Source organism: Helianthus annuus, chromosome 7 (genome assembly GCF_002127325.2).
Source record: "Helianthus annuus cultivar XRQ/B chromosome 7, HanXRQr2.0-SUNRISE, whole genome shotgun sequence".
Classification (NCBI taxonomy): Eukaryota; Viridiplantae; Streptophyta; class Magnoliopsida; order Asterales; family Asteraceae; genus Helianthus; species Helianthus annuus.
The window spans coordinates 63,773,630-63,799,130 of NC_035439.2; the positions used below are offsets into that span (position 1 = coordinate 63,773,630).

Sequence of the window (25,501 nt, forward strand, 5' to 3'; positions counted from 1 at the left end):
ATTGGCTAAGTCGGTTTTGGGCAGCCTTCCATCATACTTTCTCTCCCTTTTTTCAGCCCCGAAGGTGATTATTAACGAGTTGGAGAAGATCCGTAGGGATTTCCTTTGGGGAAAAACCGGTTCGGGTCACAAGATTAGATGGGTGAAATGGGGTTTATTAGTGCTCCCGAAGAAAGAAGGCGGGTTGGGCTTGGGGGGAATTGAGGAATTCAATCATGCTATGTTGTGCAAGTGGTGGTGGCGTCTTAAATCGGAGTCTAATCATCTTTGGGCGAAGGTTGTTACTGCTATTCATAAGTCCAGATTTGACAATAGCTTGATTCCTTTGAAAAGGTCCATTCCGGGAGTTTGGAAATATATTGGAAATGTGGAGGCGAAGATCTTGAAGAGTGGAATTCGGATTCATGATAATTTAGTCTCAAAAGTTGGGGATGGGTCTTCTATCCGGTTTTGGAAGGATGTTTGGCTGTTTTCGCAACCAATTAAAGATGTCTTTCCTGATATATTCTCTTTAGCTAAGCATAAGAATGCTCGGGTAGCGGATAATGTTTCACATGGTGAGAACTTTCTTCATTGGAGATGGGATTGGGATAGAGATCCGAACTCTCTGATTGAATGGCAACAAATCGGTGATCTCATGTGCAGGTTGGGTAGCGTTTCGCTGAGTAATGTCAGGGACGAGTGGAGGTGGAAAACCGGTTCCGGTGACTGTTTCTCTGCTAAACAGGTGCGTTTCGATATTCAGAAGGCCCAAATCGATGCAATAGGCGAGTCCAGGGACTTTTTCTGGAATTCATGGGCTCCTCCTAAATGCAACTTTCTCTTGTGGAGAGCTATCGGGGGGAATATCGCTTCAAAAGAGGGGCTGGTCAGTCGGGGAGTGCCTCTGCCGGACTCGCTTTGCCCTCGGTGTGGGTTTCAGTCCGAGAACCCGGATCATATCTTTCTTGGTTGTTTATGGGCGAAAAGTATATGGTGGCATGTGGTAACTTGGATGCGAATAAGCTTCCCTTCTAACTGCAATAGCTTGAAGGATTTTATCGACTTCCTCAAGGCATGCCCGGGAAGCAAGACGTGGAAGCATTTGGTTTATACGGTTAGTTTGGCGACTGTGTGGAGAATATGGAGTGCGAGAAATTTGAAAATCTTCGAAGATTCTTTTGTTCCGGGTAAAGAGTCGGTTGAGTTGATCAAAGAGGACGTTTTTTTCTGGATCAACAATCGGACCAAGCTCAAGAATCTGTCGTGGGTCGAGTGGGTTGATTTTAACGTCGTTAATCTCTTGTAATGTTGTTTTTCTGTTCTTGTTTTCTTTTTCGCTGTTTTGTTTGTTTTTCAGCCCCTTGCTGGCTCTTTATATATATATATATATAAAGTGTTGTTGCCGTTCAAAAAAAAAAAGTTCAATTTGCTCGAGTATTAGAATATTTTTAATGGTTTCATCGAAAGATGATGACATAGAGTGGTTTTACTGACCACTTTATTATTCGCGTAATGATTTTACAATGATAATTAAGTAAAAAAAATTAAGTGTGAAATGTGTGAATGTGATTGGTCAAAAAATGGTAGTCTTGTCCCACACTATCCTTCACCTCTGCCCCATGCTCGTGATTTGCCTTACACTAGCGCCCTTCACACCCCACCAAGGCGGTGTTCCACACTGCTTTGTGTTGATGTGACAGTGTATGGAAGCATTACTACCGGAAATTTCTGAACATATTACTGAAAAATTACTATATAGGCCATTGAACTATTTTGTCTAACTTCTTCAAAAAAAAAAAAAAAAAAAAAAACAATAAACAAAGCATTTAAAATTACATCTGATTAATTGTTGCTACTCAAAATTTACATGTGCTATATGTATCTTTGTATGCTTTTGGGGCTCAACTTTTTTTTTAATAAATTTTAGAGTTAAATTCCTGGATAGTCTTTGTGGTTTGGCCTTTTTCATCTTTAGTCCTTAACTTTCTAAAATTACAGCTATAGTCCCCAACTTTTTCAATTTCGTTCCCGGATAGTCCCTGGCACGAATGAAGATTAGTCTTTTCAGTTAAGTGGGTGTGAAATTACCTAAATACCATTACTATTAAAAATAATATATACACACATAACACATTCAGAACCCCCCCCCCCCCCCCCCCTCTCTCTAATATATATCACCTAACGAGAACATCATCTTTCAAATAACAGGAAACGGCGTATGGATTTTGTAAAAAAAAAATAAAAATTGGGAGCAACATAATGCAAAACCATTGCAACAAAATGAAAGAATATAATCACATATAAAGTCAATCATCAAATTCTCATGTTTGTATACCCAATTACACCCCACAATAACAAAATCACACTTACAAATACGAAACGAAATATTTCATTCTCATTGATGCATATAAACTATTCACAAATCTTCCAAAATCTTGATTCATTTCGACCACGGGAAGCAGCAGCATTGCTACACAAGAAACCAGAACAATGTGTCTGTCATAGATGAACAATGGGTACCCCTTGGAAATTTTGTAACAGTTAAAATAAAAACATAAATATAAGATCTAATGATACCTTTTCCGGTTTTTGGTTACGTGGAATGTTGTAGTTTGGTCTTGCATCCGAACCAGAAACCATGGGTGACCCTGTTACACGTTCTTCGCGAACCTTGTTGAAGATATGAGTATAGTTTTCTCCTGATGAAGGGTTGTTTTCATCCCAATCACCAAACCTAGGAACAGCGGCTCCATTATCGGGCTGAGGGTAAAATCGTAAATTAGAAAAACATTTGCATTAGGTAATTAAAGATAAGCATGTCATATCATATATGAATGAGTGGAGTTGAGCAATTTGGCATCTCTAACGGGTCAAATAGATTAAAGGAAAAAGAATAAACACTTAAAATTAAATGGGTCGGAATTTGTCCAAAGTGTATATTTCAACGCATAAAATAAAACCTCATAAATCAATTATATTCATAAACAAGATTTTTTATGTAATAATGTAACTGTTTTTATAAAATTTAATACGTGACAAACAATGTTTCGGGTCAACTGGGCCAAGCGAGCCGTTCCACTAAAATTAAGTGTTTGACCCATTATACTACAGCTAACAGAAAGCTTACCGAATCATCGCCTCGAGCTGGCTTCATTCTTGATCGTCCAGGGGTACCATGACTACTATCATAAGAGTTTTTTCCTTCCCGAGCTGGGGACGCGCCACCCTTCCCGGTAACCTTTGCCTGATAATGTGGATGAAGCGGTGACCGGTCAAAGCTTTGGTCTGACCCGACACTATGCCTTACTGGACGACCAGTACCCGTCCCTTGACCACCACCACGTTGATTGGCCGGGCCACCTGAATTTCTCTTGTTCGGGTTGTCATTAGGTGCTGGACGCTCTTCTTCACGGCTAACCCGGTGGTCATGAGGAAGGGGTGGTGGTTCGGTTTTAGCAGCAAACATTTCAGGGTTGTCCTCCGGGTCGTTTGGATTGATCATTTTTCCTCCTGCAGCTTTACCCTTTCGAGCCTCGTTAAAATAAGTTGTATAAGGAGTATTACCTTCATTTTCCCAGTTGCCAAATTTTGGTACTGTTGGACGTTTCTGCAACAATATTATTAATTCAGCAAGTATTGTCAGAAACGTGTATTGAATATTAATATAAGTAACGAAACAACAACAAAAAATAAAACAATAAGTATCCTAAATATAAAATATCCTAATGAATAATGAATAATAAATCCTAATAAAATCATATTATAGGAGTATTGTTTAAACTCTGAATAATCGGATGATCATCACTTTAGTTCACAGTAATATGTTCAAAGCAATGTTCTTGGAACCCGACCCGACCGGACCGGACCGGACCAAACCAAACCGCCCACACACCCAGTCCGATTGAACCACCTCCTTGGTGCCAACCAAAGGGACCGGCAAAACCAGATTGTCCAAAATCTCATTTACTAATTAACTTTGTTTATTTCAGTATGAAAATGAAGTAGTTCAATATTTTCTTAATTAATTATCTTAATTCAAATTTTAAATAAATTATTACGTCATTTAATCTAACCAATGGACTGATAAAACGGTTTAATGACCAGTTGAGATTCTAGGTCAAAACTGTACACAACTTATTTGAACCTAAATATGGCCTCAAAAGGAATGCCTGGGCACCATTGAGAGTAAACTACCACAGTTGGTGAGCGGAATCAGGTAGGTTGGCTGCAAAGGTTTCCTTAGCTAATAGGGGGATTTCGGTGCCAAACATTTAATGCAGCAGATGTGGCTTGCGCGAAGAGACCTCGATCATATTTTCGCTGAATGTTTGTGGGCGAAAAGTGTATGGTGGAACATCTTTAGGTGGATTAAAATACCTGAAGGGGTATGGTCCCAGATCTCGCACCAAGGCGGATGCGAGTGACCATCACCCTTATCAAATACTCCCATCAACAAGGACTTATCTGCGTCCGTGCGGGCACACGCGAACGCAGTTACCTGTTCCAATCGGTCTAGTGATGAGAAGACTTACCTCGTGTATCAAAACGGCTGTTTTCGTCACGACAAGGGATGCGGTAACAACCGTGGTTACCGCACATAGCGATGCGGCTCAGCACCGCACCCTATAGATATTTTTCGTCACGACAAGAAACGCGGAAACAACCGCGGTTACCGCACATAGCGATGCGGCCAGCACCGCAGCACCGCATCCTATTGACGACACAAGTGAGATTGACACTTTGACTTAAGTGTCCAAAACAGCAAGTGGCACTGACAGCAGTCACCTGTCCAGCCCACATGTATGCAACGCTGGCGAATAGACTGACAGCCACAGCAGGACGTGGCATCACTTCCGTGACCTATGCGCCTGACACACCTGCAGAGGGCTGCGCGTTGTTAGTCTAGCCACTCAATTACCCTCCATCCCACACTTTGCTTATCTGCTTCTCTCTCACACTTACTACAAACACACACTTTGCTCTCAAGCAAATACTGATTCTCACGCGGGAGAGTGGTAAAAAGGAGCACCCCCCACCCCAACCTCCTTGCTACGAGTCACGGTGTGTTTCCTTATGCAGGAGACAAGTTAGCGGACGATCCAGCCGCTGATCCTCGGAAAGAAGGGATTAACCCTACTTGACGAGACCAGTGAATTAACCTACCCGGTTAACCACTGTTTCATCAATACCGGTTCTGATCGGAGGGACGTCGGTTAGCAAAATCCTCAATCATGTGCATGAACAAGTGGGGTCTATGGTGGAGAAAGATTGTGCATCTGGTCGCTTTGGGCTGCTTGTGGAAGCTTTGGTTAGTCCGTAACGACAAAGAGTTTAATGGGAGAATGGTGCCGGTTAGAAGAATTGTGGAGATGATCAAAGAAGATACTTTTTTGTGGGTCAAGAATAGGGTGCTGAGCGTATCGTTAAACTGGAAAATTGGGTAGAGTTTTACATCTCCATGATTGTGTAGTTTCGTTTTTGTCATTTGTTCTGTATCAGCTTCTTGCTGTTTTCCTAAATTAATTTATAGTGAATGCTGTTCGAAAAAATATGGCCTCAAAACATGTTCAAATTCTACATTTTTAATTACCAGACCAGAGGCTCAAATCTAGTCAAATAGAATATTTTAAATTAATTTGTCTAAATTAGAGTAGAAATGTAACAAAAAATAACAGCTGAAACCATACAACCTTTTTTTTTTGAACGGCAATACAACCTATATCTTAATTACTCTACTCAACGAAAGTCAATCAACATTACCTCCTCCATCCCATAACTAAAGTCAACTCATGAACAAATTTAAAATTTCCAAAATCAGAAGTTCAAAACCATCATGTAATCAGCTCCACAAACAAAAACTTATTGAAAACCAGATCAAATCTGAATCAAAACAAACATTTTAAACGAGACAAAAAGCAATAATATATGAACAATTTCAGGTCGATAAACTTACCGCCATCACTAATCAGCAGGAAACTAGCGAGAATCAAAACCAGAAAGGGCGGATACGAAAACACAAAGAATTTGAAAAGCTGCAGAATTCGAAGAGAGAGAGAGAGAGAGAGAGAGAGAGAGAGAGAGAGGTGAATTTGAGGAATTAATAAGAAAGCGTCTTCAAGGAAGAAGAGTGGTTGAACGAACCGTTGACTGGCGCCACCGGTCATATTTGACCATTCTTCTTTTTCTCTATGTTTTGTTTTTATTTGTTTGTTTTTGAGATGTGAAATCATATTGGTCGGGTCATAGGTGTGGTTCACACACTCTTAACAGCGAAAGAAGACCGGAAATTGGGAGATAATCTTTGACAAAATCTTGAATGAGGTTATATCAAGAAAACTTCTTAGGACCAAAATTCATATTTGAATATTTTGACGTGTAATTAGGTTGCCACACTCTTTTGGTTAAACCTTTGAATGTTGTTGTGGTGTCTCTCAAACCAAAATGCATGACTACAAAAACTCGTGGTGATTCATGTAGGGTTGTAAACTGGTCGAGCGAGCTAGGTTGGGCTTAGGATCAATCTCGAGCTTGGTTTGTAAAGAGCTCGAGCCAACTCGTGGCTTATTGAGCCAGCTTATTATTTTTTTTTCTATTGTTTGTATTATTTTTTATTTTAAAAATATTTATTATTTTAAAGATATTAATAATATAATAGTCAAAAATAATATTTTAACAAACATATATGTTCTATTTATTAATTTTTTTAATATTTTTACGATGGAAAAGCAGATTCAAAATATTATATGTTTTATTTTTTTTTATTCTCAATATATTATATGATATACTAGCAGAATGGCTGCGCAATGCGGCGGAAGCGACACATCGCATTGCGATACTCGTTTTTGGTAGTTTTATTTATTCATATAATATTTATTGTAGTATCATTGCGATAGATATACATAAAAAACGAAGTAATCGGGTAATCCATTTCATTGTGTTGTGCACGGTTCGGTTATTATCTTCAACTAAAGTCGAAATCAAAGTCATCGGTTAGTCTATTTTACTAACCAATCGATGTTTAGTTAATCACTTAGGTTATTCGGTTAGATTGACGGTTTTTTGGTTTAGTTCAATTAATTTCAGTTAATATCAAAAACCAAACTTAGGCAAAAACTTTTGCTTATAAATATTTGAAATTGAGGTATAAATACATGAAATGAAAGTATAGATATATGAAACAGATATATAAAATACAAAATTTATAAACTGGAGGTATAAAATCTAGAAATAGATGAAAATATTAATGATTCGGTTTTGGTTCAACTAATTTTGGTTAAACAAGACTATAAAAAAATTCGATAACCAGTTTTTGGCTAATTTGGTTTTTAGTTAATTCAGTTTTTGGTTGATTTCGGTTCGGTATCGTCTGTTTTCGTTTTGGTTTAGGTTAACGATTTAGTTATTGCTCACCGATAACCGATCTTGGTTAATGACCGATAGGTGCGCGCGTGTTGCGGTAGGAAACACAGACATTGCAACAGTGTGCATTGCTCGGTTGGTTAGATTATTACCCTCAACCGAACCGGAGTCAACGATTAGTCTATTTTATTAACCAATTCGTTTTCAGTTAATTGGTTCAGTTAGACTGTAGGTTTTTTGGTTTCATTCATTTAATTTCGGTTAATAACCAAAACCAAACTTGGGTTAAAACTTTTAATTAGAAATACATGAAATTTAGCTATAAATACATGAAATGGATGTATAGGTACATGAAATGAAGGTATAAATAAATAAAATGGGGTATAAATATGAAATACATGAACTGAATGTATAAAAGCTAGAAATATATCAAAATATGAATGGTTCAATTCAGCTAATTTTGGTTAAATGAGAGTATAAAAATTTTGTAGGATCGATTTCGACCTGAATGAGTCGTTCGGAAGAGCTCTAGTCCGTTTCAGAGGCGGAAACTAAGAAACGAACTTGAAAACAACTTGAAATACACTTTAATCCTCTTGTACATTCAATTAACAGTGTTTACAATGAGAGGAAATACCGGCAGCACTTCGGTATCAATTGACCCTATCGTTACAAATGAACTCGTTTGAACTCTATTTATAGTACATGACCCCTTCCGTTTGAACATGCTCAAACGGCCACATCTAATTCAAACTAAAGGGATTTCAAACGGAAGCTATGACAAAAGGAATCTATTCAAACGGTCACCTTGTCTTCAAACGGTCAAACATTCAAACGGTTATGTATGAATGCTCTTCAAACGGCAGCCTCCCATTGGGCCTTCAAACGATCACCTCTAATTGGGCCTTCAAACTTTCACCTCTAATTGGACCAAAATGACTTTTGTCTTATGTGAGGCTAACATTCAGTTTTCTATTTCATGACATCTCATGTGATGTCACCTAGGTGATGTCACTTGTGATGTCACCTATGTGATGTCACATGTGATGTCATGCTTGATCGGATCCGCACCGAGACCGAGACTTGACATAAGACGAAGACGACAGATGACTGCACCAACAGACTCCCCCTCAGATGTTGACGAGTCTTAAGTGTCGAGTCTTCAACGACTTCAGTCTTTATCAGTCTGAACGCTTTCTGAAATATCTCACAGTGCAAGCATCCTCAAATCTTTCTCTTCTCTTTTCATCATCATCAACAGACTCCCCACGAACAATCTCTACTCGGATGTCTTCAGACTCCCCCTTTCGATATACTAGGATCGCAGCCTGGCTTGTTGAAATCACACAGTCTTCAGGTATCGGAACCTGGCAATCTATCTTCAGATAACCTGCACATTCTCTACCCAAAAATAAATTTTCTGATGATAACTTGTAAAAACAATCTCACCAGCTAATGAACCACTTGCAGGAAAAATACAATCAAAGAATGATTTTACAATGTTAATCTTTGATAAACCACTTGAAGATATATTTTAATTTTTCAAAACAACACACTCTCCCAAACCATTTGTTCATCATGTTTAGCACTCGGAATTTTGAAAATTAGCTCTTCAACACCAGTTGTCGAAAATCTTTTTGAATATTTTTCAAAAATTCATGCTAAAACACACTAAAAATCTTTTTGGATTTTTGAATGTAAAGAAAATGCAGAAACGAAATATTTACAGACAATATTTTTGTGAGTTTGTGTAAGAGGATCATATCAGTTTTTGACAAATCACTAACACCGTTAAGCTTTAAACATACTCAGTTCTAAACAATTTACCTAGATTGTCAGTATATTGGTCCTCTTTAAATTTTCACACAAATTTCAATCGATTCGAGATACGATATTAGTGTTTTAGAAACTAAAAACTTAATTGTGTATCACTCCACTTGAATATACTCCTGTATCCAGATCCCAATATTCAGTCTTACAGGTGAGTATACCACAGATGATATCTGTAAAGGGGTTATGTGCGAGGGCCGTGAGAGCTCAGTCGATACTTCCGTATACGCAGAGAGATGACGGCTTCGACTTTAGGTGGGTCCCCTTTAGAGGATCTTTGGATTACAACAGCAGCGACTATCAATTTTATTGTTTCATCAGCTTGCTGAGGGCGATGCTATGTTTCAAGCATTTTGCAGAAAGCATTATCCGGGGACTAGGTCAGTACTTCCATACAGCAGGAGTCCCGGGATAATACCCCAGATATCACTGAGTATAAAGACCTAGTATCTCAGAATACGGGACCTTTCAAACAAGATTTCAGGGGTTACCCATATATTCAAGAATAGTTACCCACGAATCAAGCAAGTTTGAGTAAGATTGTTTATCACTTTTAAACTTTCCAATTCTTTAGCATGTTGTGATAGTCCACTGATGTACTATCATTTACTCTTTTTCACAACAAAACTCATTTTTGATTTTATCATGTTTTTGGCTTTTTCAAATTTTCTAATGTTTTTGGATTTTCTGAAATTTTCTACCCCCCCTAAAATGCAAACACATTAACGAAAATATGAAAACAAACTGTACAGAAACATGACAACCGATATTAAATCACATCAATTCGCCATTCACTTGGCATAAACAATCAGAACTCCCCCTATCAACAAACTATTTTCCCATTTAGATTTCAAAACATTTAAGTTTGTTTTAATCAAAATGGTTTTTCTGGAAAATAAGTTTGGTTGATTTTACTATTGGCAAGTATATCAATACTAGGTTCGGGGATGTGGTTCATCATCTTGTCTTTCAATCACTTGTAGGAAAATGCAAGTACAAATTAATGTCCTTGATTTACCATACTCAATCAAATCGTCTAACTACTTGCAATTATAACCAATCAAACATAAACAAACCTCTTTACCGTTTAAATGATTGACATTACCGAATATAACTCAAGAAAGATGCCGATTCATGCTCCACGCTTACCAACCTGGGAGCTCCGGCAAGTCCTGAGACTTACTGTTCATAATATGTACCATCCCAGCCACAAACCAGGGATGGTTCAACCTTTTCTTTCTTTGTTTTCTTCTCATAAAATTCTTTAACCCCTTTGACTTTTCGATCAATCATCTTTCCAAAGATATGTTTTACCTTGGAGTTAAAGGCCTTCTCAGCATCAAATTCCTGTTTATCATTATAAAATTGATTAGAAATTTTAGTTTTACCAATTTTCTTTTTATAATTTTCAGCCCGGAGTGATGGAAATTCCTCATCATTCACAATCAGAACTGATTTTTCATTTTTTTACTTCAGCTTCACATTTTGAAACAACTTGTGGCTCAACTGACTGTGTGGAATCAGTTTCATCGCCAGAAGATAGCTCCTCTGATTTCGACCTGTCAGAATCATCGCTAGAGCTTTCACCAGCATTCTTAACAACCCATTTCTGGTTGTTAGACTTAGCTCTCTTCTTGTAAAACTTGTTCGAACTCTCACCAATTTCAAATATAGAATCTTGAAACAATTTTGTTCTATCAATTGGTGATTCGAACGCAAGCACTTTCTCTTTGACTTTACGAAATACACCCTGTTTTGATTGTATTGCATTAGAACAATCTTTTGCAATATGTCCAATAGTGTTGCATCTGAAACAGGTTCTTGTATCTCTCTTCTGTTCGTCTTGCTTCTTCGCAAGGAACTCACTATTTGATTCCCTCCAGAAACTTGTCTTTTCTTCTACATCAGTTGATGTGCCTGAAACAAATGACATTTTGGATTTAAAATCACGAACATATTTTTCATTTTTCTGTTTTTCTGTAGGAATAAAGCCTAAACCTTTCTTTTTGAAATTACTGCTATGGTTTGATTTCTTTTGGAAACCAGAACTAGAACCGTAACCCTTTTTCTTGTTTAATTTTTGTTGTACTCTTGAGGTGTATTTTTTAGGTTTTTCATTAAGACATAAGTCTTTTATTTCAGAAATATTAATTTCTGTGAGTTTGAAAACCTTGTTTATCAATTTAGTTTTGACACCTCTTATTGGAAATTCCTCATCAGAATATAATTTGTCAGAATCATTCAAAGTGTATGCAACTTTAAACAACCCATCATCCAAATTAGATTTTGATAACAGGAATTCTTTGTCATAGACTATTTTTCCCTATTTTTCAGTTTGACCCGGAGTGCTTGACTCAGACTTTGACTCTGACGCGTACTCCGACTTTGACTCCTCTATCTCATCGTTTTCTAACACATGATCCACGACTTTCTTCATTAATTGAGACTGTTGATCAGTGTCAGACGATGTAAACACAACATCAATACTATCTGGTAGATTGACTGACGACTCTGACTCCCACTGTAAATTTGTTGCCTTTTTGACTCTTTCATCGTTTGGGTATCTTGGCAAATATCCATTTTCCAGCGGGGGTGGACATTTGTTATAACTGACACCTTGCTTCTTACCAGATGGCGTCTTTTCAGTATCTTTTTTCTTGTCATTCGTCTTCTTGTCAGCATTTTTTTCATCAGCACCTTTTCCAGCTTCTTTCTCTTCAGTTACCTCATCATCTTCCCATACCTTCATACTTTCAACCGTCGGATAAATCCTGTCAATAACATAGGAAGTACATGAGTAACTTTTTAACAAACGATTAACTCTTTCTGTTTCAATTCTTTGCAGCTCAAGCTTTTGTTCCAAAGCAGCACATTTCTCAATGTAATTGTTTACAACTTTCTGCTTTGTCATGAAGGCTCCCTGAAGAGTCTTCATGGCTATTGCTTGTTCTTCACTCGTTTGACTGTACTGATTCATTGTTTTATTCAGCACATCATAAGACTCCTTCAGACTGTTCAAGTTGTAAATCAACGTGCTATTTTGCTTCTTCACAACTTCACAATTCTCACACTTCACTGGAATCTTTTTCGCATCAACTTCTTCCTCAACTTTGAATTTAGGCACTTCTTTCACCTTTTGTCTTCTCACCACCAGAACCTCTTCATCATCACTGCTCACCGGTGTCTTGATCTTTTTCTTCTTTTTCTTGGCTTTTTCATCTTCACTATCACTTTCAGCAAGCAGTTTCATATCTTCTTTATATTTTCTTGCCCAATATTCCGTATCATCATCACTATCATCTACAACCTTTGCCGTAAAAGCAGTGTAAGCTGTAGTTTGATCAGGAATATAATCATCCTAGGTAAAATTTGCCCAGCTAAAACCCTCTGGTAATCTCTCATCATCTTGATCAATTATCAAAGCACTATCATCCCTTCTTTTTCCATACAATCTATCACTATTACCCACACAAGCTCTTTTTTCAGAATCTTCAATCACATCTCTTCCATGTGCAGTTTGAGCTTGATGTTTATGTTGTTGAGATGATTGTTGACCAACTTGGTGATAGATGGCTTTACGATAGTAATCATTGTTGTTGTTGAACGGATTTTGAGCTCCACTTGCTTCACGGTTAGTGCACTCCCTCTTGAAGTGTCCTTTTTCCCTGCACCGAAAACAAGTGACTTTAGATTTGTCAAAACCTAAAGTAGAAACATTTGCATCACGAAGATCATCTCTCCCCGTGATTTGTTTGAATTTCTCAGCTCTCCGTAACACGCTAGCCAGACACCATTTTATGTCCATCAGCTCCATCTCTTCAGCATCTATCTGGTCGTAGTCTTCTTTTGTTAACATTGGATTTCTAATACGACCTGCAATAAAACAAGTATAAGATTCCAAAACCATTCCTAATAAAGACATTTGATTTTTGGCAACTACCTCAGAATAATCTTGATCATTTTCAAGATTTAACACAATGTTGCACTGTAACTTTCTCCCGTTTTTAGTTGCAGAAATGTTTGGATCATATGATGAAAATGAAGTAAAGCTGGTTTTGCTGTTTGACCCTGATGATGGACTTCCAGATGAATTCTTGGCACTATAGGCAGTCTCAACTTTAGGAGATAGATTTGAAGATTTCTTTTCATTAACTCATGCCTTATAATACAACCCGATGTCCTGTTCACCATCAAAATCTTTCATTCTGATAACTTTCCGTTGTTCCATTTCTTGAGCTTCTATCTTTTCAATGAACTTACTGAGCGTCAGATTGCTAAAACCCTTCTTGTTTCTGAGCATCATAAGGTATGTGCCCCAAGTCTCATAGGGCAACGCATCAACAAGTTTCTCTATCAACTCATCAGTGCTCTTCTCAATACTCAACCTTTTCATGTTAGCAAGTAGATTACAATAACATTCAATAATCTCTCGTGTACTTTCATTCTTTAATCCTCGAAACAAATCAAATTCTTTCTTTAGAAGCGATTTCTTGCTTTTAACCATCTCCTCACTTCCTCGAAACTTTGAACGTAATGCTTTCCAAATCGAATATGATGTTCCATTGTGTTGTAAAAGCACCATAATATCTTCTTTCACTGCTTGATGAAGAAGACTTAGCATCATTTTCTCATCTTTATACTTCTTCCTAGCATCAGCAGTAAGATCTTTTATTGGAACAGGCTCTTCATCATCATTCAAAGGTCGAACATACTTTGTCTCGACGCATTCCCAAGCATCAAGATAGTTAGCTTGCACCCAATTCTCAAACCGACCTTCCCAACCTTTAAATTCTTCGATGTTCATTAGTTTGGGAGGCTTTTGCATCGTCCCTGTTTCGTTTTCCAACATCGTGTTCTGTGTAATACTCATCGGTGTAACTGGAGTAGCGAATGCGTTGTAGAAATCTTCATCCATTTTTCCGAATTTTAAATGAGCTGTATCACCTTGTAAGAATACCTGACAAACAAACAAACAATCAGTTTAAAGATTTATCAATTAACAGAATAAAACTGGTACTCGAACTATTGAATATTCGGTGTGGACTGAAAATCGACACACTGTGTGGACAGCTAAGACCCGGAGCGATTTCAAACGACCTGATTCACAAAGACACGACCTGACTTTATTTCCACATGAACCGAACTAGTATCAAATGACCTGATGACCTTTGATACTTTTGAACTCCAAACTGTGCAGATTTGATAATGAACTGACAGTTAAAATTTGAACTTTGAGCTTTGAGATTTGGCCGATGATGAAAGATGGGCTGACAACACTTACCAATACAAATCAAATTTAATTGCACCTCAAATTTCACTAACTTGACCCACAACACGTGAAAGTGATACAACTTAAATCCTATTGAGCCAATATATCACTTTTAACCTTTTTTTTACATGGGTCACCGATTGTAACAAACTAACAACTTCAAGAAACATTTAATTTGATTTAACCAAGACTTTGTTCTCAACAGTGATTGGACCGCTTCACATGTAACTCAGATTGGGTCTCACTTTTGTGTATCACAACACTGATTGGGCCAAACAAATTCACGTGAACATGGTTATACCCAAATCACATATGAACATATACTGGCCGACAATGACTTTTAATATCATATGCAGATATGATAACAACTGCAATAGAATGATTGGGCCGCTAGAACATTACTGACCTAACACTTCACAGTGGCCGACAATATCAAATCATATTACTGACCGTCATATATCAATTGTTGTTGAAAAACTATTGGGCCGCAATATCCACTAAGCTATTCAAATTGATTAAATGCATTTTTTAACAGTTTACAATATTCAAACAGTAGTTGGTTCAAACGGTGGACTTTCAAACGGGACAGTTTCAAATGATGGTGATCTTTTCAAACGACAGGACACTTTCAAACGTAATGATATGGTTCAAACGACAGATGCTAAATTCAAACGGCAATGTCTACTTTCAAACGACAGGATCTGATTTCAAACGATAAGATCAAACGGAGGGTGCTTTCAAACGATGACATCCTGATTCAAACGATAGGTAACCTTTTTTCAAACGATATGAAGCTATTTCAAACGGAAAGCATCTGTTACGTTCAAACGGAACCTATATTTCATGCCATTTTTCCCATTTTTACTTCGATTTTTGACCTGAAATTCTCAAGGCTTTGTTAAAACACCATTACGCACATATTGTGAGAGTTTCAGCCGATTTCAACCGTGAAAACTTGTAATTTTCGAAAAAGAAAGATGTAGAAGGAGAAAATGCAGCTGAATTGTATAGAACTCTTCCTCCTGAGCTCTGATACCACTTGTAGGATTGGTTTCGACCTGAATGAGTCGTTCGGAAGAGCTCTAGTCCGTTTCAGAGGCGGAAACTAAGAAACGAACTTGAAAACAACTTGAAATACACTTTAATCCTCTTGTACATTCAATTAACAGTGTTTACAATGAGAGGAAATACCGGCAGCACTTCGGTATCAATTGACCCTATCGTTACAAATGAACTCGTTTGAACTCTATTTATAGTACATGACCCCTTCCGTTTGAACATGCTCAAACGACCACATCTAATTCAAACTAAAGGGATTTCAAACGGAAGCTATGACAAAAGGAATCTATTCAAACGGTCACCTTGTCTTCAAACGGTCAAACATTCAAACGGTTATGTATGAATGCTCTTCAAACGGCAGCCTCCCATTGGGCCTTCAAACGATCACCTCTAATTGGGCCTTCAAACTTTCACCTCTTATTGGACCAAAATGACTTTTGTCTTATGTGAGGCTAACATTCAGTTTTCTATTTCATGACATCTCATGTGATGTCACCTAGGTGATGTCACTTGTGATGTCACCTATGTGATGTCACATGTGATGTCATGCTTGATCGGATCCGCACCGAGACCGAGACTTGACATAAGACGAAGACGACAGATGACTGCACCAACAAATTTCGATAACCGTTTTTGGTTAATTGGGGTTTCGGTTAATCAGTTTTCAGTTAATTCAATTTTCGGTTGATTTCGGATTGTTTTTTGTTTAATGATTCAGTTATTACTCACCCGTAGACACTGTTAATCACGTAACATATCATTTTTTTAATTAAAAAAACTATACCAATATATGCTCAAATTAAAGAAAATAAAATACTCACTTATATGGTGTAATTTAAAAAAATATTAACGTACCAAAAAGTTATGACCATTTAAAAATCGTGGAGGAGTTAGTTTTTATAAGTGGATAATGTGTAACTACTATAATTATCTATATTTTTGTTAAAGATGAGAGATTAAAGTGTAGTCTAGATGAGAGGATTAAATTGACAGTATTTAATCACTTGACATATTATAGCTATTAAATATTATGGGATAATGACTAAGTACGTTGAACTTTAATCACTTGTACACTAAGTCTTTATCTACTTGTACCTTTTAATCCACACATCAATACTGACCAAGACAACTATCGAAACATCGACAAAAATGAGTAGGTTGTCACGATACTTTTGGATTCTTTTAAAACATTAGAGTTTATAAGATATGACAAGAATACATAAAAGAATTATAAGTTTGTGGAGGAGGGGGAAAAGTTTAACTAATTACCTATAATCATGTAAAAGCTCAGGGATTTAAGTGTAATAAGATGGGGACTAAAATATAATTATTGTTTAAAATACCAATTCAGCCTCATTTAGAGGTGTATTTATAAATTAAAGGGGAAAAGGTTCTTAGTTTTTAGGTATCATAAAATGCTCCTCTCTCATGCATTATAATATAGTATAGATTATTATTGTTATTTGATAGATTAAAATTTGAGGTTTAATTTAAAACGAATGAATTTGATATATTAAAATTTGAGGTATTATTTTAAACGAGTCAATTAAGTAGCTAACGAGCCAATTATTGATCGAGCTAAACCCGAAGACACAACGCAATTACTAACAAAAACAGCGAAGCCTGAACAACGGTCCAATCAGAGGTTTCTCACTCAAGGTGTCTCCATAAACAATATTCAGGGAGCTTTTGACTCAAGGAAAAAACAAACACAACAAACGCAATAGAGTGAACCCTCTCTGTGTCCCAATAATCAAACCGGTCTTACTTAACCCGGTATCAATATACCTAGACTCACAAACACAATGATGCAATAAAAAGTAAAAACAAGGAGAGAAAGAACAATCTCACAGCGGGTGCGTATAACTCAAGTAACCAGACTTGTAACCTTCACTTAGGGTTACAAGCAACTGATTATAAGCCAAGAATACTAAAAAAGTTTTTTTGGTTTTCCCTGTAAAAGAGACCAACGAGAACCCCTTCAACAGTCACACGAAAACCCTAGAGATTAGGGTTTCAACCCTATGAGATGTACGCACACCAAGACTTGAACAACTGGATTAGAGAAAAACCTAAAACACAGCTTTCACACAAGTCCCAAGGAACCAAGAAGACGATCAAAATCGGCAACGGAACCAAGAAGATGATCGGAATCAGCAGAAGCAACTTGTACCACCAAGACCCCTTGAATCTTCAACCAGAAACACAGATATGTTCTTCAACACGAAATAGCAGTGGAAGAATATAAACCCCAAAGAGCCGATTAGGCTCTGATACCATGTCAAGAACACAGTATCAGTGAGAAACAATCTTTATTAATCACCAGCAAACTTACAACCAATAAATCCCAAATACAACTGAAACAAAATCAAGAACGATGAACAAGACTGTAGTCTAACACACTCAGTCTACGCAGATCATCAATATGATGATATGCACTAACGGATGATCAAACTGACCACCACAAACACTCTCGAACTCAAACGGTTAAAAACCTAGTTTGAATGTTCTAGAGAGAGAAAAACAGAGCAGCCAATTGAAGGAAGGATGAATGCGAGAGATGTGTTATATGATTCCAATGCTTGAACCCCCTTTTAATATCTCTGCCTTTACTTTAGCCCTCCGCTTTATCACTGTGACAACCCTCACAATCACAGGTATCCGTACAATTAATTAATTCTTAATTTGTGCTTAATGGCTGTGCTTGATTACAACTGTGATTAAACTGCTTTCTGTTTTCTGTTACATACATACATACATATGCATCACATTTCATACTGTCACTTCATTTATTTCACACAAACCTTAGTGACAAACTTGATGCATAAAGCACAGTTAGCACACTGAGCGGATAATCCAGAAAACATGCTGACAATGCCAGCACCTAGACAGACAATGTTTTTGAGGCCAATATGAGCCAGAGATAGGGTACTACACTAGTAGGGACGTAGGGAAGTGAGGACCATAAAACTGCGTCACTAGGTGATAGTTATAGTGTCGGGAAGTGCCTAAAACACACTCTAAATGCAGAATTCTGCACTTAATAACAAAAATTCAGCATTTAATTATGCTAGTAAGGTGCAAAAACTTGACAAAATGGTCCTAGATACTTTCCAAGGTGTTGGGAATTAAAAGTGTCACTAAAAATATTATAAAAGACACCTTATGGATTAATTAAGCACTTTAACGGAACAACACCCAACCGAACAACCGGACTTTACCCGGAACACAAAAATATTGTCAAACACATTGTTTTTATTTTTCTGAGCTAGTTAGGGTCTCCGAACACCCTAACACACTATATAATTAATAACACACCAAAACCCACTAACTAAACATTTGATTTCTAACTAATCACTAACTAATAAGTTACAACCCAACCAAGCACACCCCCCAACCGGTTGTGAAAGTGGGACACACCCACTTAATTCTTTTGATTTGTTTATTGTAATGGTAGAGTACTTGGGAGACATGAGGACTAATGGGTAATGCATGATGAAAAATCTCTATATAATCCTCTAGATAATCACCATCTTTCATCATTCACAATCAACAAACTCCATTTTCTCTCCCTCTCTTCTCTTGATCGGCCGAAACCACACACACCACCATCACCACCTTCAAGTTTCATTCCAAGCAATCTACATACTTCCAAGGGTGTTAGGGATCATACAAACAAGCTTGGTGTGTTCGGAAGCTCAAGGACCACTCTCATTTTCTTTTATCCACCACTTTTCTACTCTTGAACTCCCCTAGCCTTGTGCTAGTGGTAAGCACTTAGATCCTTGCATTTTACATGTTGTTTAAGTGGTTAATGATGTTTAAAGATCAAAATGATAAGAACTCTAAAGAACCATAAACAAAGTCTTGAACATAAACTAACTTTGTGATGAAGTAGTGTTAAAATGGTTAAGAAATCATGATTTTCAGGTGTTGTTATGTTTGTTGATCATTGTTTGCTAGTAGAAATGATATGGATCATCATATGATCTTGCTAGATCATGATTAAAAACATGATCTAGCAAGATGAGAAAGATAAAAAGTTGTAGGATGATGGAATCATCCACACATAAACTATAAACTTGAATAAATGAGTGTTTTCTTGAAAAATAAAGATCAAAGTAAGTTATAATCTTGTAGATCTAAAGATCCATGAGTGGTTTTTTGAAAGAACCAAGTGAAAAGTATGAGTTTTGTTAAAACTTGGATCTTACATAAACTTAACACATTTTTGGCGGATAAACAAGTGTAGAAGCACTTGTGTAATAAGAAAATTTCACAAAGAAATATTTTTAGAAAATCTGACTAGAAGTTGTGAATATTCAAACTCTTTAAAAATGAAGTTTTTAAAGAACTAATCACATTTTGGAAGGTAACAAGACTTACTAAGTGTGCTACATGTTTTCATAAATATTCAAGTTCATGAGTTTATAGTTGTGCTTGTTCTTGACAAGTCTGGTAAGTATAAGTTACATATTGTTGGTTGATGATTGATTGAATGAATTTTTGAAAAGAAAATGATATGCTAGTAAGCATGGACGCCTCCATTTACAAAGGAAACTCTGGCGAAATAATTTTTCTAAAATCTCAACACTTAGAAAATAATTTTTCTAGCAAGTGTTACAACCATATTTTTAACCTTGTTTTAAAATAAATTTCGCCATAATTTTTATTACAAAAATACTAAGTGTAGAATATGTATTTTATAATAAAACGCTTGTGTGGTTGTTTGTTTATTCTGTGCACTAGATATATTATTTTTAGGATAAAATAATATAACTATTATGAAATTACGACTCCAAAATAATACCTAAAACCCTCACGAAATAAATATTTAAGTTACACAATTATTATTGCAATACGAAACGCTAAAATGTAACTTACGTAATATTTCAGAAAAATACTTTTACACGTATATTTTGGTAAAATATTATTTTGGAAAATCTATGAGGTAAAATATAATATTTTTGGGAAAAATATATATATTTTGAATTAAGTTGTTTTAGACAAATAATTCAAATATATTTTTCTAAGTGGGACTTAAAATATATTTTTCGGAAATTACAAGTGTACATGTATATATACCCCCATCCTTGGGAACGAAATACATATATAAAATACTTGAGAAGTGTGGATACGAAATAGTTGCCTAACTATTTTCACAAAAACAAAAGTTAAGTTAAAATAATTATTATTATTTTAACAAGTAGTCACAAACTTGGGATAATATCAAGGTAACACAATTCAAAACACTAAACCCCAAGCCAAGGCACGATCCATCCGTCTAATAGGCATTAGTACGTGTAGGTCGTCGCGTAGCAGACCGAGTTTGGGTTGACGACTATTTTAGGAGACGCCCTTCTGTGAGTTCATGTCCCCCTTTTCTCTTTACTGTTTTCAGTTTTATACTTCGGGGGTGAAATACATGCGACATTATTACAAACATTTATTTACATGGTATGGTTAGCGTAGAGAGGGTTTACTACTAGATCATGTGAGGGGTGGGTACAACACTTAAGGCCATCAATCCTCGTTGTTAGGACCGAGGGACACAAGAGTGATAGATCTATTTGGGTGTAGCGAGCCCACACCCGTGAGGCCGGGGCGGCCCATAGAGGTGACTGTGTCTTACAGCCGAAGCCTGGTAACAAATTTGCTAGGTTTGAGTCTTCCTGCACCTTTTCACACATACCAGTGGCTTTGCAACCCAATGGTGATCTTTTTTTCCTTATTACTACATACCAGGGACTTTTATTCAAACATGAAAGGTTTATACATACTCACTTTTACATGAGCTCGCTCAACTTTTGTTGATTTTTCAAACTACATGTATTTCAGGAAATTAATGGATCTGGCGAAGTGTGCAATCGTGTCAAGCTGCGTAAGGAATAATGATGTCATCCAGGTTTAGGAGGTGTAACCCTTACCTGGACGGGTTACATGTCTCTAAACCACGTTTTTATTTAAGTCTTTTGTAGTCGTATGAACACGTTTTAATCATGTCATGTTGTAACTTGTTTTATGTGTCGACATTTTAAACAATGATGTTGTGGTAACTTTAAATTCAATGAATGGATGATCATCATGTGTTTTATTTTCATATAGCATTGTTATGATTGTTGCTATGGTATTAAGAAGTCACACCAAATAAACCCACGCTTCCCCAAAAGCCAGGGTGTGACAGCTTGGTATCAGAGCCTCGATCATAGCGAACTAGGATTCTTTCTCGAGTCTAGACTATGATCACTAGGGCTCTCACGAAAACAGTTTTACATGGCATATAATAAATGTCCAAGATCCAGGATACAAAATATTTTTACAAACAAAAAGGCACAAATACACTTTTCAAAATTTATGGTTCAGTCTTAGAGACTGAGGGAAGTTCAGTCTTAGAGACTGAGGGAGTTCAGTCTTAGAGACTAAGGGAGTTTAGCCTTAGAGACTGGGAAGGTTCAGTCTTAGAGACTGAGGGAGGTTCAGTCTTAGAGACTGAAGGGTTCAATCTTAGAGATTTGGGAGGTTTAGTCTTAGAGACTGGGAGGTTGGTCTTAGAGACCAGGGAGTTAGTCTGAGAGGCTAGGAAGTTCAGTCTGAGAGGCTGGGAGGGGTAGTTTGGGGAGACTAGGAGGATTACTTGCTTGCATTAATGTGACTTACATGTTTATTTGATTTTATGTTATATATGTGCAAATGTGTGGTTGTGTTACAAACACCATGCCATCATCTTCAGATACTGGAGTATCGGACACCTTGGATCCCATAGCGATCGTGTCGGACGACGAGATCCCGTCAGAGAGTGAGGTCTACATATCAGACACTACTAGCACGTATGAGGATGATTTCCAGCCGTTTGCTCTTCCCGATTTTGGAGATGATATTCCTATCGCTAATGGCCCTTTTGGTGGGGACCTACCTCTTCTTCATGTCCCTGCTCCTCTACCGCTTGCCGCAGTTCCTCTCAAGGATCTGCCTCCTAGAGGGTCCCCCGGAGGGTGACCAAGATGGAGTGGCCCTCATGGATGCCGATGTCCCTTTTACTGATGATCCTGCTATCGACCCTGTTGTTCCCTTGGCTGAGATTCCTGCTGATGTGCCCATTGCTGATCCTGTCATTCCAGTCGAGGCTCCCATTGAGGAGGCTCCTTTTGATCTGTTTGGTGCTCACTCATTCGAGTCGGTAGCGTCCGCTTCACCGCACGCCCAGGGCGTACAGCTCTATTCCTCTAATTCCGACTTGGACATGGCGATGTCTGTCGCGCCTCTTGTTTTCCTCGACGATGACCCAGAGCCAGAGGTCGAGTTTTTGCCTGGTGAGCCTGCTCCTGTTGGTCCGGAGCCGACCGTTGCTTATGACCCCATTAAGGCCCTAGTTGTTGCATATTTACCAGACCCTTTACCTGAGCCTGGTTATGTCGATATACCAGACAGAGCACCACCTGTCATTGTTGCGCCCGTCTTGTTACCACCGATACCTGATGCTCCTGTTATTGATGCACCCATTGTTGCACCTGTAGTACATGTTTCAGCCCCAGTGCATGCTGACCATGCACCGTTTGCTTCTCACATTGATCCTCGTTATGCTGACACCCGTAACGGGTGGATCGAGGATGATGACTACCCACTGTTTGTGCTACCCGTCACTCCTCCCGTAGCACCTGTTTCCGCACCTTCTGAGATTCCCCTGCTCCACCCACACACCACTGACGCCCATTGCACTGATCTTCCCATCACATTCCTCCAGGACATACCGCCACCTTGTCCCGAGGAGGGTTCATCGAGGCAGCCGCCTGTTTTTGTTCCACCTGTACCGTCATCACTTCCGTTCATGTCCCAGTTCCCTCACACTGCACCATCATTCGTACCGTCGGGTGAGCTGTTTCTGTGGGCTTCGCCCAATGTTATGCCATTATCAGACCCGTACCACCAGTTTCACGTGGGGTACACGATAGAGGATATACTCATCTCTCTTCAGCTACAGCAGGACGCGCTTAGTCGTCGCATTCAGGTGTTAGAGAGGACACCACGTCCTCCGTGCCACTATCAGACTCCTTTTGCCGCACCACACTCTCCCCGTCCTCTTTCCCCTGACTCGGATGTTCGTTTCCTTACATCTGAGCAGCAGATTGCCTATCTGATACGTGTTATTCGTGCCTTAGAGGAGGATTGGGTGCACATGCGCCGGTTTCTTTTCTCTCGTTTTCCTCCTCCTCCTCCTCCGCCATCAGCATAGATATTTTTGGTTTGATGCAGGTAGATCATTTTGGTGAGAAAGTCGCGATTGGGCCAGCTAGCGAAGACTTTTTGGGAGACCACACTTTTGTACATGATTTATGTAGACAGATTTGTATTTTTGGGGGTGATGTAACCCCGTGATCTTATTTTGATATGTGATGTACTGAAAAACGTGTAAAAACAATATGGTGGTCATGGTTAATGAAAGCCCAATGGCAACGTTCTCACTACATGCTTTGTTGAATTATTTGTTTTAATTTTATAACATGAGATGTTATGTGGTTGATGGATATTGCTATATATGCATATTTATTATACTTACTATGACCTGACCTACATGATCATCTTTTAGAAGATGCCTCCACGACGCGACGCACGCATGCCCACTACTGAGGCGGAACTCCAAGGGATAATTGGCGCGGCTATAGCCCAGTATGCGGCCTCCCATGCGGAAACAAGCGGAAATATCTCGAACAACAATGACAATACCAATCCACCCAATGGTAATGTTAAGTCGCTTGAGATATATTACGATACATTTGGATATTTCTAGCACATCCGCTAATACCATTTGTAAATTCTAACGTATGTGCAGGGTGCACTGACAAGCAATTCCTCGACTGCAAGCCCGTAAATTTCAACGGCACTGGAGGTGCGGTTACGTTTGTCAGGTGGGCTGAAAAGACAGACTCTGTCCTAAGGATGAGCAAGTGTGCTCCCGAGCAACAAGTGACCTACATCTCAGGGCTGTTTTTGGATGGTGCCCTATCGTGGTGGAATCTGCAAGTGCAAACATTGGGAGAAGCGGCAGCTTATGCGTTAACCTGGAATGAGCTGAAAGAGCTAATGAGGAAGAAGTACTGCTCGCGAGCTGAAATACAGAAGCTAGAGACTGAGTTCTGGCACCTAAGGATGGAAAGTTCTAAGATTGCAGAATATGTTCAAAGGTTTCATGATTTGTCCCATGTGGTGCCGTACATGGTCAAGCCCGAATTTAAACGTGTTGAGCGCTTCATATAGGGATTGGCACCCCAGATCATGAGCATGGTTACCACGTCCAAGCCTGCAACGATCACGGAAGCCATCGATCTCAGTGTGGCAATTATTGAGGAAGCTATTAGATTGAACAAGTTTTCAGTTTCTGAATCGAAGAAGAAGGAGACTCATGTGGAGTCGTCTGGTGAAAACAAACGAAAATTTTCCAACTTCAAGCAAGGTACCAGCAACGTGAGCAAGAAGGGTGAGTCAAGCACACCGGCCAGAGCCACAACCGGTGTCGAAAACAAAGGGAAGGCTTATATGGGCACTCTGCCCAAGTGTGATACGTGCCAGCGCCATCATTCTGGCCAATGCAGATTGAGGAAATGCGAGTCATGTGGGAAGAACGGCCACTCGAAGGATACGTGTTGGGCCGGAACTAGTGCTGGGCGTGGTGGTAATCGAGGTTATGGGAATGGTAATGGAAACTGCCAACAAGGAGGAAATGGCGGAAATGAAAACCGTAGGAATGTTGCGAACCAAGCTGGGAGTGGAAATCGCAACCAAAACAACACTCAAAGTGGAAATGGAAATGGTAATGGTCGGGGACCGGGATGTTTCAATTGTGGAGACGGTGGGCACTTTAAGAGGGAATGCCCAAAACTGAATCAAGCTCGTGGGAGGGTATTCAACATTGGCGCAAGGGAAGCGCGCCAGGATCCAAACGTTGTCACTGGTACATTCCCTATAAACCAACGCTTTGCATCTGTCCTGTTTGATATTGGTGCCGAC

At 38.5% G+C, this 25,501-nt stretch overlaps 2 protein-coding genes across 2 annotated transcripts; one reads left to right on the plus strand and one right to left on the minus strand.

Annotated features, from left to right (window-relative positions):
- Positions 1-2,260: 2,260 nt before the first annotated feature.
- On the minus strand, positions 2,261-6,140 carry LOC110867863 (RPM1-interacting protein 4). Its single transcript, XM_022116921.2, has 4 exons — positions 5,936-6,140; positions 3,110-3,589; positions 2,560-2,742; positions 2,261-2,452 (listed from the first exon to the last, which is right to left on the minus strand). Exons 1-4 carry the CDS (start codon positions 5,939-5,941, stop codon positions 2,423-2,425), a joined length of 699 nt encoding a protein of 232 aa, XP_021972613.1. The 5' UTR covers positions 5,942-6,140; the 3' UTR covers positions 2,261-2,422.
- Positions 6,141-22,514: 16,374 nt separating this feature from the next.
- LOC110866535 (vegetative cell wall protein gp1-like) lies at positions 22,515-23,729 on the plus strand. Its single transcript, XM_022115681.2, has one exon. The coding sequence runs from the start codon at positions 22,515-22,517 to the stop codon at positions 23,727-23,729; it is 1,215 nt and encodes a 404-aa protein (XP_021971373.2).
- Positions 23,730-25,501: the final 1,772 nt, after the last annotated feature.